The 14888-nt window shown below is 41.7% G+C and overlaps 1 protein-coding gene across 2 annotated transcripts; it reads left to right on the forward strand.

The window, feature by feature from the left end:
• The first annotated feature begins 11298 nt into the window (after nt 1-11298).
• On the forward strand, nt 11299-13949 carry LOC144713190 (uncharacterized). 2 transcript variants are annotated; one of them, XM_078587704.1, is made up of 2 exons: nt 11299-12096; nt 13683-13949. In XM_078587704.1, exon 1 carries the CDS (start codon nt 11489-11491, stop codon nt 12092-12094), a length of 606 nt encoding a protein of 201 aa, XP_078443830.1. In that variant the 5' UTR covers nt 11299-11488; the 3' UTR covers nt 12095-12096; nt 13683-13949. The 2 variants fall into 2 exon arrangements, with proteins under 2 accessions (XP_078443830.1, XP_078443831.1); XM_078587705.1 differs by having other exon boundaries at nt 13781-13949.
• The last annotated feature ends 939 nt before the right edge of the window (nt 13950-14888 follow it).

The raw sequence follows: 14888 nt of genomic DNA on the forward strand, positions 1-14888 counted from the left end.
CTTCTCTCTCTCATGTTCTTTTTCTCTAACTTTTCTTCTCCGCCTGTTCTCTTTCTTTCTATCCTCTCTCTCAACCTCTTAACCACCTATTATTATTTACTATTCAATCATTCTCTTCCCTCTCTAAATTTCTTTCTTTCTCTCTTCCACGTAACTTCTAAATTGACTTTTATCATAACCTCTCTCCCTCACCTTTCCTCACAAATTTCTCCACGTGAACCTCCAATCTTTCTACCACTCTCTCTTAAATTATCGATAATTTATGTTCGTTGTAACTACATGTTTCTTTTCCTTTAAAAGGGTTATGAGCGTGTTTGTATGGACACTTTTGCTTGAGAATTGAGGTGAAGTAGGTTGTGAGGAAATAGTGATTCTTTGATAATTTTCTGGTGATAATGGCAACAAAATGTCAACAGAACGGCTACGACGGCTTCTCGTCTTCAACACTGGTCAACTCCTCTTGGGTTTCTCCTTTCCCTATAGCCATACCATATCATTTCCTTCATTTTCATATCATATTACATGTGACCTCATTGAACACATCTCTTCATCTCCATTTGGTTCTCATTGTCTCCCTTCTTATTATCTTCATCAATTATTACACCCATATCCCATCCATCATATAAATCATTCTCCACACTTCATCTCCACCCCTCTCACCTTACACATCGACATCTTCTCGTGCCGATCAAATCTCACACTCCCAATTTATCCGCTTTTCACACCGTCTCATCTCTTTATTCACATCCGCTTGTGGAGCTGTAGATCAATATCTATCAATGCCATTCAACATCAGACTAATCGAGTTATTGGCTCCCTTCTTTGAGGCACCTTGTGACACCTTAACTTTGAGATAATTATTGGTTCATGATAATTGTTAATTTGCTCTGAGTGGTTGTTTACTTCAGAATTCTGCGTGCTAAACTTTGGCCGATTATTTCATCTGCCACTTCCCTTAATTTAGGAATATCATAAGCATTACCAAATTGTCATTATTAATCCCTGCTCCATCGACTTAGTCCCCTTCTATAGGATTAAACCAAATTTGGATCACCCTTAAGGAACATTTAATTAATATTATATTGGTGTTAATTTATCAATTTCATGAATTCTGTTTTTGTGTTCCACATTAAGTGGTATCAGAGCCAAAAGGTCTTATTTGCTTATTTGATTATCTTTTTCTTAAAAAAAATAAGCGTACTTACTTTGTCGCATCTTTAGTGAAAAAAACTTTTATTGCACTTGTTTTTACATTTTATCTCAATATGACGAATCGATCGGATCTAGATTATTCTCAAAAGGATAAAGAGTCTAATACTCCCATAGAAGAGTCTATCCCTCCTTGGGCAAAAGTGATTATGGATGGCCTCAAAAATATAACACAACATTTAACATGTTTAGAAAATAGGACTAAGGCTCCTCCACCCATAGAACATCCTAGGAATCCTAACCATGATTTCCCAAGAAACCTTTATGGTCATAATCCAAACCTAGACAACCAAATATATGCTTTTTGGGAGGATTCAAACCCAACACTCCGATAATTATTATGAACATGTGAAGATAGATATTCCCACCTTAGAAGGTTACTAACCCAAAAGAATATCTGAATTGGGAATCTCAAATGAATAGTTATTTCTCATGGGTAGATATGTAAGAGGCTCGTAAAGTTAGACTTATGGAATTGAAGTTACTAGGCCCAGCTAAATTACTATGGAGCAATGTGGAACGCATCTTAGTTAGAAGATTTCAAGAACCCATCGATACTTGGGAGGAAGTGAAAACTAAGTTAATAGAAAAATTTGTTCTTTCTAATTACCAAGATAGTCTCGTTGATCAATGGCAATGAATTCAACAAGGAAATCATAGTGCCTTAGAATATGTGACTGAATTTGATAAACTGAAGATGGCTTGTGGTTTATGAGAAGATCCTCACCTCACCTTGTCAATATTTAGAACCAAACTATAAGATGATATAGGATGATAAGTTATCTTAAGCAATGTTAGAACACTAGAAGAAGCATATTGAATATCCATTGATTTAGATACTTTTTTTCTCTTCACCCTTGTTTGTGTATCCTAAGAGAATCACCTACCCCCTTGTATATTGAGGCCGAATGATCATGTCTTGACCACTCAATGACCTATTTGGGCTTCTTCCTACGTCCCAACTATGACTTATCTAAATTTTGTGCTTAGAGACTAGTAAGTTGTAATCAAAATGTAGTCGTCCATTCACGAGATGTACTTAGTGTCTCAGGTCGGTGGATGACTTATACAATCGTGACATGAATCAACCTAATGACATTTAGGTATGATACCACTCAAGTATTCATATGGATCAATTCAACGAACTCTTTATCCAAAAAGCACCCACTATATGTCCTTAGTGTTGCCTCGCTGATATCCACATTATCAGCTATATTTTTCGTATAAGTAGGATCAGTTAGTGTTATTCTATATGGATAAATTGATGTCCATCTCGACTATCAATCGAATAAGAATATTTATAATACATTTTTAAAGACTAGTGATCTCTGTATTATGATCTATCATCATAATTCACTATGCCATTGCATGTATTCATTGACTTCATTATAAGGAATGCAATAATGTATTCAATGAACTTAAATAATCATGGTGGTGTGATTGGGTTCGATGGCCACATAATATCCATCACCCTCCCTTCTTTCAATGTCTCCCTCCATCTCACTGTGTCTCTTTCTTGATGCCCTTGTCTTTCTTTCTTTCTATCCTCTCTCTCTCGAACTCTCATTCTCTCTCCCTCTTGGTCTCTTCTTCTCTCCTCTCCCTTCTTCTTTACTCGTCTCTTTTTTTCTCATTCTCTCTTTCTCTCCTCTCTCTTGGTCTCTTCCTCTCACTCTTTTTATTGGTCTCCCTTTTTCTCTCACTTTATTCTGTCTCTCTTCTCTCTCTCGTCCTCTCCTTCTCTATCTCCCTATTCTCTCTCTTGGTTTCTCTTTCTCTCATCTCTCTCGGTGTCTATCTCTTCCTTTTTTTTGCATAGTTCCTCTTTCTCTCCTCTCTCCTGGCCTCTCTTTCTCTATCTCCCTCTTCTCTCTCTTGGTCTCTCTTTCTCTCCTATTTCTTGGTGTCTCGCTCTTCCTTTTTTCTCACTGTCCCTCTTTCTCTCCTCTCTCTTGGTGTCTCACTCTTCCTTTTTTCTCACAGTCCCTCTTTCTCTCCTCTCTTTCAATGTCTCACTCTTCCTTTTTTCTCTCATAGTCCCTCTTTCTCTTCTCTCTATTTGTGTCTCTCGCTTTCTCCCTCTTTTGTCTCGTATTCTATATATATATATATATATATATATATATATATATATATATATATATATATATATATATATATATATATATCTCTTGGTGTTTTTTGCTCTTGGTCTCTCCGTCTCTCTATCACTCTTTTGGTGCCTTGCTCTCTCATTGTATTTCTTTTCCTCATCTTTCTTTCTCTCTCTCTTGGCGTCTCTTTGCCTCCATCTCTCGTGTCTCTTCTTCTCTTCTTTCACTGTTGTCGTCCTCCATGGACGTCCAGTCACTCACTTGTTCAAGGTCCTCCATCACGATCACATCACTCGTCGCTGATATTCTATCATGTCATCGATCACCATCACAACACTCATTGCCATTATTCTGTCATGTCATTTGCTACTATCATGACTTTCTAGAACGTCATTTGTCACATCACATCATCCCTTGCACCTCGACTACTCTGATGAATGATGTGACAAATGATGCTTGCCGTTACATACTTTAGGTGTTATTCTGCGTTTGGAGCAGTCTCTAGGTAGGGTCATGAACCTAAATACGCAAGCAACACCTACTATGTTTCCCTAGTCTTGGAAACGCTCATAAAAATATATTGATTATGAACTTCTTCAATGATGATGAGAAGGGTGTTGCATTTTGGGGACTGATTGAAATCTAGAAAAATGTTTTCAAACTATTGAAAGCTGAACGTAATTTCAAACCAATCCATAAAACAAATCAAGCATTAAATTCCTTATGGGGAAACTTTTCCACCGTGGACTTTCTCCCTTAGAGAGTACTTTGAAGACATTCATGTATCCTACATCTAGAAGTATCCACACTATCAAGGTGCTCTTGGATCTCCACTTCACCTTGTCCAACTCTTCTCAAAGCTTTTCTAAATTTTCTCGCTGTGAAAACACTCTTCTTAATTGAAGGGAATAAAAGGGGCGGGGGACACCCATGTCTCAATGTCTTGGGTGCTCCTCCTCGATTTATATATATATTTTTATAAAATTACTCAAGTAAAGTATATCCACCAATGCCCTTGTAATCTTATACGTGTGGCCCTCTAGGCCAGTGTATCTTGTGGCCCTTTATCTATTTATTAGCGAACCTTCTTAATTCCTTTTATCAACATGTATATTAGTTTATCCCCATCGATGTGATAGGTTTCTAACAGGTGGAATGCAAAGCTATATATCGTGCCAAGCTACATAGTGGTGTTCACACTCTCGTATGGAAGTCTAATCCTCATCGCCTATCATGTATGTATAATACTTCATTTTGTGATACTCCCCAACTGCTCTGGGTATGCTTAATCACCAAATCAACATCATTTAGTTACTAAGAATGCATAACATGGATCATTAGAGGATGTTTTCTCCAATATCTCCATTATCCTGGAGAGGTACTGTTAGGTCATGGAGGATACTTAGTAGGGTTTAAGCTAACTAATGGGCCCGAGGCCTTGTACTCTGTAATAGCCTAACCCTAGGAGATATTAATAAAAATAACTACTTCAGGCCCAACATGGGCCGCCTAACTTCCCACTAAGGGCCCATTAAGGGCCCATTAGTGTAGGCCCAGTAGGGCCCATATATTAGGCCCAGTAGGGCCTAATATATGTTGGGCCTGACCACAGTCAGGCCCAACTCTCCAACGGCTGAAACTAGTTGGAGAGTCCAGCTGCTTTAAAAGCAGCTGGACCTCTCTGTTTCAAACAGTTATATATTCAAAATATATGACCGTTGGAAACAAGGAATATTCCTTAGGAATATTCCCTTTCTAACAAGTGAAGTTTTTTCTTCTATAAAAGGGGGCCCAGTTCAGCAATAAAAATGATTCCTTCTTGCCCCAAATTCTTCTCTCTTCTTTTTTCTCTTTCCATTAATCACATGGTATCAGAGCAAGGTTGGATCTGAACCTAGTGCAGCCCTGATTGAAGCCCTATGAAGCCCTGATTGAAGTCTCCATTAGAGCTCTGTTCGAAGCATTCCTGAAGCACTGTTTGAAGCCCTGTTCGAGGCATTTCTGAAGCACTGTTTGAAGCCCACCAGAAGGTCTAGTGAAGTTCCGATTTTTGTGACTTTTTTTCTTCTAAAAATTTCTATGGGAAAGTCCAGAACCAGAGCCACAGCCAAAGCAGAAAAGGAGGCTGAGGAGTTGGCTTCCCTAGCTGCTTCCTTAGCTGCCTCCACTCCAGCTGCTGCCCTAGCAGCCCCTACCGCCATGCAGTTCACCACACCAATCCAGGGAAGGCCTGTCCTACCCGACCTGGACATGAAGAACAATGGCCTAAATGGCCAAAAATGGATCACTATGGTACAGAGGGCTCTCAAGGCAGCCTACCTTGGGAGACACCTGACTGAAGAAGCTCCGTCAAAAGACGAAGCCGATTGGGAAGTATGGGAGTCGAAAGAGGCTCTCATTATGAATTGGATGTTGAAGAATATGGAAGACGAATAGAAGGATGACTACCTTCTGATCGACGGTGTCAGGGACCTCTGGTTAGAAGTCAACAAGTCATGTGTAGAAATGCACAGCGATTTTTGGGTCTATGATCTCCGCGAGCAAGAGCGGACGCTAAAGCAAGGAAATCTAACGATCTCCACCTATTCGGCCAGACTGAAGGCGATTTGGCAGGAATTAGATCTCTTGTGGCCCACAGGTGATAAAAATTCCCCCTCATACCTTTGTGAAGTAAAATTCATAACTCTGCAGTTCCTGATGGGCCTCAATTCCGAGTACGAGACCCTCCAAAGTCAGATGCTACAACGGGAAAGATTTCTCACGCTAGCAGAGGCAATTTCAGAGCTCCAAGGAGCAGAAAGTAGGAAGAACCTGGGGCACCACCACAGCTAGTGGCACCATCTTCTCAGCAAGCCAAAGCCCCTCCAAAGGAAGGTAACACCTCAGAACTGATCTGTGGGTACTGCAGAAAGCCAGGGCACATCAAGCGGGACTGCCGAAGACTGGCGTGGAAGGAGGAGCAAATCAAGAAAGGGACCTGGAACCCAGGTCAGCAGAAGAAGGCCTACATGGCCAGGGAAGGCGACCAACCACCCTCCACCGAGAAGGAGGAATCAGGGAGCGACATTCAGAAGCTTATTCAAGCGGAAATAAGCAAAATCCTGCAGAAGATGAGCTCAACATCCCTCGTGCAGTCTGGTAAGTGTTTCGCATTTACCACTTTAACAAATACTAAATCAATTTCAGTATCATGGGTGTTGGATTCAGGGGCGACAGATCACATGTCACCCCACAGGTCCTTATTTCAGACTTATTAGTCTGAGAAGGGGAATCTTAAAGTTTTTACCGCCAATGGTGGAGTCCTACGGGTAGAAGGAAGAGGAACAATCCTCATTAAAGGAAAAATCTTGTAGGGTGTTCTTCACGTTCCTGAATTAAAGGCAAATCTTTTGTCTCTAATTCAGCTAGTGGAGAATGCCAGGTGGCGGTTCTCCTTAGATTCTGACTGCTGTTTTTTATGTGTAAAGGACACCGGACAGAAGATTTCATCTGTTAGCCAGAGAGGTGGTCTTCTCATGCTAGATGAATCACGGGAAGGAGAAGGGCAGTCGATGGTCTATAATGCCCAGAGTGAGGAGCGGGTCATCCTTCTTCATAGGAGACTAGGACACCCCTCATTTCATATCTTAAAACAGTTGCATCCTCATATGTTTAAAAGAATTCCTTTTGAAAATTTAATTTGCGAGAGTTGCCAATTCGCGAAACTCAAACGATCCCCATACGTCAGTACGAACCACAAAGCCTCCTTGGCCTTCGAGTGTGTTCATAGTGATGTATGGGGCCCCTGCTCCATATCTGGTTTATCCCACCAGAAATGGTTTGTTCTCTTCGTAGATGATTTCACAAGGTATAATGGGTATATCTAATGAAATCCAAGGCAGAAGTACCATCTATTATTCTGTTATTTTGGGAAATGATTCAAAATCAGTTTGGGAAAAGGATTAAATGTTTGAGATCAGACAAGGCCAAAGAATACTTCTGTGGAAAAGTAAATAACTACATGGAAATGAAGGGAATTGTTCATCAATCTTCATGTGTGAATACTCCTCAGCAAAATGGGCTTGCTGAAAGGAAAATTGGCCATATTATGACATCGGCCAGGGCACTACTATTTCAGGGAAATTTCCCTAAACATCTCTGGACTGAGGCAGTAGCTACGGCCACACACCTCATAAATAGGACAACGTCAAAGACATTGGGACTCAAGGCCCCAATCGACCTATTATCCGTTGAATTTCCTAACATAACATCAAAGACTAACCTGCCGGCCAAAGTATTTGGCTGTGTTGTGTATGTTTATGTCCACAATGCAGGTAAATTGGATCATCGGGCAGTAAAGTGCGTATTTTTGGGCTACTCTACCACGCAGAAAGGGTATAAGTGCTACCATCCGGAGTCAAGGAAAGTGTACATCTCTGCAGATGTAAGATTCGACGAGGTCAGGATGTTTTATGAGACAACAGACAGATCCGGGGACTACTTGGAATCAGAGGAAGGAGATGCCGAAGGTATGGAGTTTAGTTGTTTTTCCCATAGGGATAGTGCAGAGGAACTTGAAGAGGGCGCTGTGCCGGATTTGACAGAAAATGAGGGACCACGCCCGATAGCCGACGCCATAAGTGAAGAACAAATACCAGCAGAAGAACCAAACCGAAGCAACTATGGATGGCCGATTGCAGTTAGTAAAGGAACCCGGAAGTGTACAAAGACCAAACTCTATCCGGTAAGCAACTATGTCTCCTACAGTCGTTTTTCCCCAGAATACACTCAGGTTGTGCAGGCTATGATAGCTGTGTCTATCCCAAAGAACGTCAGAGAAGCTCTGACATCCTTAGAATGGAGAAAGGCAATGGACGAGGAGATGGAAGCACTTAAGAAGAACGGCACCTGGGAAGTAGGCCCTCTCCCTATGGGAAAAAAGGTAGTAGGTTGTAGATGGGTCTTTACGGTTAAGTACCATTTAGATGGGTCAATTGCAAGACACAAAGCCAGATTGGTGGCCCAGGGGTATACGCAATCATATGGGATTGACTACAATGAGACGTTTGCCCCGGTCGCAAAACTAAACACGGTCAGAATTCTGATTGCACTAGCAGCAATCTACAAATGGAAACTACACTAGTACGACGTGAAGAATGCTTTCCTACATGGAGAACTTGAAGAGGAGGTATATATGGCACAACCTCCTGGATATCAGGTAAGCGACAAACCCAGCGTCTGCGCCTCGAAAGTCCCTATACGGACTTAAGCAGTCCCCCAGAGCATGGTTCGGTAAGTTCTCTCGGGCCATGTTGACAGTAGGATACTTCCTGAGTGAAGGAGACCTTACACTTTTCATAAAGCACGGTAAGGAAGGTAAGGTAGCAATATTAATTGTTTATGTGGATGACATAATCAGAACAGGGAACGATGACGAAGAAATTCAGAACCTTGAAAGGTACATGTCTTCATCATTTGATATTAAATCGCTTGGACTTCTAACGTATTTTTTAGGAATTGAAGTGGTATAATCAGCGACTGGGATTGTACTGTCTCAGCACAAGTACATTCTAGATTTGTTGAAAGAAATCGGTAAGCTGGATCGTCCAGCCACACCATCGACATTAATGTCAAACTGAAGGCACAACAGCATGAGAAGGATGCTCCGGTGGACAGAACCTCGTTTCAGAGGCTCATTGGTAAACTCCTATACCTCAATCATACGAGACCTGATATTGCGTTTGTAGTTAACTCCCTGAGTCAGTTCATGAACGATCCACGGGAGTCTCATCAAGGCGCAACAGACAGAATTTTAGCCTGCTTGAAGGGAACTATTGGACAGGGACTGTACTTCCGGACAGGAGGTGAGCCTAGTGTTACTTTATACACTGACTCTGATTATGCAGGGTCCTTTGAAGACAGCCGCTCTACCTCCGAGTACTGCAGCTTCCTCGGTGGCAACCTTGTTACATGGCGCAGCAAGAAGCAAAAGGAAGTTTCCCTCTCAAGTGCCGAAGCAGAGCTTCGAGCCTTGAAGAAGGGAGTCTGCGAGGGCATGTGGCTCCAAGGCATCCTAAAGGACCTACGCTTGTATGACGGTAAAGGTATGATTTTGCAATAAGACAGCAAATCAGCCATTGCGATGGCGAAGAACCCCGTCCAACATGAGCGCACGAAACACGCACGAGTGGCCAGGCATTACATCAAGCAGAACATTGACGAAGGACACATAGTCCCGTAATATGTTCCTACGTTGGAACAGACCGCAGACATCTTCACGAAGGGCATCCCAGGCCCACAATTCCAAGTGTTGGTGTCCAATTTGGGCATTATCAACATCTATACCCAACTTGCGGGGGGGTGTTAGGTCATGGAGGATACTTAGTAGGGTTTAAGCTAACTAATGGGCCCGAGGCCTTGTACTCTGTAATAGCCTAACCCTAGGAGATATTCATCACATACCTCTCTTTACCCCAATTCTCTCCCTCATCGCCCTCTTCCCTCTTCCCCTTCCCCACCCTCACCCCAACACCCCAACCCACCAACCTACATCTCTTATCACCTCCCCTTCCCCCAATCCCTCCCTCTCCCTGCCCCAATTCTGCCCAACCTTCCCCCTTCCATTAACATGATGTAACAATTATGAACACTTTTCTTCATGTGCAGATTATTTTAATGTTGATTATAATTGACGCTGATGCCGTGAAATTTATTCCATCTATAATCTATCATAATCATGTCATTTTCACATGACACTCTCTTTAGGACAGTTTGAAACCTATCCTCAAATATATGGTTTGACCCATTTAAATGTATGGATTCATTATCCTGTAGAAGATTTAATAACGGGATGATGTTTTACCACTTGATATGAGAATGAAGGAGTTTAGCTTTCGTTTACGTAAAATTTTCTTGGGACTTCGTTTGAGGTCAGGTTTGATGTACCTGATAGTATCAGGTTTTATAATGTATTTACAATTATATCTAATAACATTAAATCATAAAAAATATACCAACTAGTTAGTTGTGTAGTCACATTTGCACAAAATTTCTTGGCTCAATTTTTTCTTTGAATCAACTTAGTGGAAAAAATCTCAATGATGTGACATAATAAAGAGACATTGATAGAGTAAGAGGTAAATGAGCTGAGAGGCCAGAAAAATATGAAACTCACTGTCAATGGGGTAGGGAATCTATCATTTTGCATTAGGAAAATCCATAAAACATGGACCATATTCGGAGAACAGTGAAAGTGTACATATGATTTGACACTACATGCCTTGTGAGTCAATGCCTTGTCAGGAATTTTTTAGTTATTGAAATGGTGTAGCATTTGGATAAATTATATATTTTCTCACTGTTTCGGGTAGGTTGCGTATATTGATTCATTGAGTTTTTACTCGGTGATTGTCCAAGAGACTAGCCATTTTGTCACTTTAGATGCCCTCATCTCACACTGACTTCTCAAACTTGTAAAATTTTATCGTGCAATGACATCTGTCAAATTGATATATTTTATAGTGTGTGTATTGATCAAACAACTAACTTATTCCCTTTTAGTTTTTTATTATCAAAGTCATACAACTAATGTGGATGATATGACTTGATTGACTAACTTTTATAATGTTGCCTTTTCCATTAATCCTAAATGAGAACCCTCCGAACATGCTGACGACATTTATATGAAATATCTTACAAAGCGGTCCCTAAAGACCAAAATATTAACATGGTCCAATAACAGACAGTGAAAGAAGCTTAAATAAGAAGCATTACAAAATCATCATCAAGAACTACATAAGAATTCTCTCTCCCTCTCTCTCTCTCTATAATAGATATATATTTCTTACCCTTTCCTTTCAAGACGTAGTTTCAATATTTTCACTTTCTGAATCTGGCAAACTCCACTGGGTAATTCATGGAAAGTCCAAGAAGTCCGATCCACTCTAAATATTTCCCAAATCTCATCTGCAAAGTTACACTTTTTCATACTTGTTTCATAAAATTAAAGTCATTTGACCCCTTTATACGGGTGATTTTTTCCTCCCGGCGCGCTTTCTCGAGCGCAAAGTCGCGATCTTTGAGGCAGAAGAAGCGTCGTCGGCGCAGGGAGAGCAGTTTGCGAGCTGGGTTTCTGCTCTGCTGATCGATCGAGTGGTGGGTTTTTGCCAAAATCCCTTCAAAGGCGAAGTGGAGAAGGCGCGGCGGAGATGGAGATGGCGTCGCAGGCGACTGCGGCGGAGCAAGGCCAGCGAGGCGGGTATGCGGTGGAGCTCTACTTCGATCCAGCGCTCGAAAACCAAGTTCTCAAGGCCTGGAACGTCCTCGCTCGCCGTCAGATCAGCACCCATCTCATCGAGATCGAATCCCGGCCGCACATCACGCTCTTCTCCTTCCCCCCCTCCGTCTCCGCGTTCATGGAGCCCCAAAAACTCCTCCCTTCTCTCCGTTCCTTCGCGGCCCGCCATGAACCCCTCCCTCTCACCTTCTCCTTCATCGGCGCCTTCCAATCGGCGCCTTCCTTGTTCCTCGCCGCCACGCCTTCCGCGGGTCTTCTAAGCCTGCATTCACAGCTGTTTGATCTGCTGAGAAAGGATGGATTTGATATATTGGAGGAATTTCGGCCTGATTTCTGGGTGCCTCACTGCGCCGTGGCCCAGGATTTGCCCAAGAACAAGATCACCGATGCTTTCAACGTTCTTCGAGATCTGAAGCTCCCTGTTTCTGGGTACACAATTGATGTGGGGATTGTGGAGTTCTCGCCTGTTGTTCGCGAGATTTTCTCTTTCTCTCTTGGCTCCGCCTCTGACGCGTGAAGGTGAGGTTGAGAAAAACTATTTTCTATGATTGGTATTGCATTATAACTCTTATTTTTGTTCTTTGAGATACCTGATTTACAAATTTTCTCATAAAACGATCCTTTAGTGCGCCTACTTTCGAACATCTAGTCTAGAAAGGGCTAACGCCGAGAAAAGTTCCAGTCTGACAAATTTTGTTTCGAGCGATGAAAAGTCCGAGAAATGTATATTCTGTGTTCAGAAAATCAGTCAGTTTTGTTTGTCTTTTTCCGTGTTCTTGATCTGTACACGAGTCTATAATAGTATTTTCTTAATTGAAATTAGCAAGCTGATTCTTGCGAAGACAAGGACGAACTCTGACTGTACTCATTCTTTCTGATTATTTTCATGGGTTAAATCGTTCACACTGTTATCTCCCCCCTAGGAATATAAATTTCTTGTTTCCTGCAAAATACCCTCCACCGAGTTGAAATGCCGCTTTGATATTCCTGTCGTCATTTCAGTTTTAAATATCATGAAATTGGTCGTGAGGCGAATATTTTCCAATTCCCAATCTAAACTGATGCTTCCACACTTTGAATGTTTCCATTCAAAACTGGCACATCAGGGATAACGCCTGTAATGGCTGATACACATCGGAATTTGAACGTAGAAAACTCTGACTTCTATTTACGAGCATTTTCTGTTAAATTCTGGTTCCGCATGATTCCTCTTTAGAACATGAGCATCTGGCGATAAATAGACCAATAAAAAGAGTTATGATATGGGTCCAGTAATTGATATTTGTATCCTTCTAGAATTGTATTTGCTTGTTTGAGATTATTTGCAGTTTGGAGCAATTTACTCGTTATTTAAAACGACCCATTTGATTTGGTTTTCTTTGCATCTGGTGAATTGTATGCTGTGGGAAAGACTCGTCTTTAATATTCTTGTCCTCAGGATGTAAAATGTCGACTTCTGATGTACGAGGCCTAGGTAACTATAATTTTGAAAATATACTTTTTCTGATAAATAATGAGAATTATTCGGATAAGACGTCACAATTTGTAGGAAAATGTTTGTTCATTTTCGAATTTTATCATCTTCCTGTATCCAAGAAGCCTTCACACTTCAGTGACTGGATCTACATGAAGCGCAGAATCCCATTGTAGCGCTTTGGAACTCTAATAAAACAGTAGTGCTCATTTTTTTGCAGCGCTTAAGTGCAGAGTTTCTCAAAGAATTTTCTTAAAAAAAAAGAGTTTCTCAAATAATTCTCTATGGAAGAAGAGAGTTTTCTTTATTTAATATCAAACGTGTCATTTACTTCAGTTATACAGATAATCTATTTGCTATTTTTGTATTATTCGTATCAATGGCTTTGATGGATCATTTATGTCTCAGTTGTGATCCAATTTTATTTGTAAAATATGATCGAAAGAAACGTTAAAAAATTAGTTATGTTTTCAATGGCTTATATGAATCATTTATGTCTCAGTTGTGACCCAATTTTATTTGTAGGCCGTATGTGATATTTTCCGCGTCAATTTTCTCGAATACTTGTGGTTAATATTTCTCGAACCTTCGAAATCGAATCTGATTTAGGTGCATTTTTTCCCTGCAATAGACAGGAGTTTATCAAAGAATCCAACCCCAACTCGAGAAATCAACTGGGCTTGTTGTTTCACCAAATAATGGTAAACTGATGAGAGATGCCGCTTGCAGGGATATAACCACGTCTTTGGAGTCCCAGTTTCTGGAGATCTGCCATAAGGTAATGCCCAGTTGGAGTTCTCTCTCTCGCGCTCTCTTTCTCCTCTCTTCCTTCCTCTCTGTCTTTCTCTATTGTTCTTGACTTTTGACCACGCATTAACGCAGGGTATTTAAGTCTGAACTTCACTCCGTTTCTCATCTCTCTTATCTATTTCTCTTTTATCTCTCTCTCTCCTTCCCCCTCTCTTTCTCTCCCTCCCTCCCCCTCTCTCCCTCCCTTCCTCTCTGTGTCTCTTTATTCTATACCTATATATTTATCTCCCTCTCTCTCTCTCCCCCTCTCTCTATCTATTTCTCTCCCTCTCTTTCTATCTATATCTCTCCCCCAATTTCCCTCTCTCTCCCCCCTCTCTCGGTCTCTCCCTCTCCCCCTCTCTCCCCTCTCTCTCTCTATCTCTCCCTCCCCTCTCTCCCTCTCTCCCTCTCCCCCTCTCTCCTCTCTCTCCCTCTCCCTCTCCCCTCTCTCGGTCTCTCTCTCTCCCCCTCTCTCCCCTCTCTCTCTATATCTATATCTCTCTCTCTCCCTCTCTCTCCCTCTCTCTCTATATATATCTCCCCTCTCTCCGTCTCTCCCTATCTCCCTCTCTCCCTCTCTCTCTATCTATCTCTCTCCTTTCCCGCTCTCTCTCTATCCATCTATCTCCCCCTCTTTCCCTCTCTCTCTCTCTATCTATCTATCTCTCGCCCCCTCTTTCCCTCTCTCTCTCTCCCTTTCTATCTCTCTCTCTCTCTCTCTCCCCCTCTCTCCCCTCTCTCTCTATCTCTCTCTCTCTCTCTCTCCCCTCTCTCCCCTCTCTCTCTCTCTCTCTTTCCTCTTCTCTCCCCTCTCTCTCTATCTATATCTCTCCCTCTCTTTCCCTCTCTCTCTATCTCTCTCCCTCTCTCCCCTCTCTCTATCTATATCTCTCCCCCTCTTTCACTCTCTCTCTCTCTCTCTTCCCTTCTCTCCCCTCTCTCCCTATCTATCTCTCTCGCTACCTATCTATCTCCCCCTGTCGATCTATCTCTCTCTCCCCCTCTCTCCCATCTCTCTCAATATCTATCTCTCTCCCCCTCTTTC

The sequence above is a fragment of the Wolffia australiana genome, chromosome 15, assembly GCF_029677425.1.
Source record: "Wolffia australiana isolate 7733 chromosome 15, ASM2967742v1".
NCBI lineage: Eukaryota > Viridiplantae > Streptophyta > Magnoliopsida > Alismatales > Araceae > Wolffia > Wolffia australiana.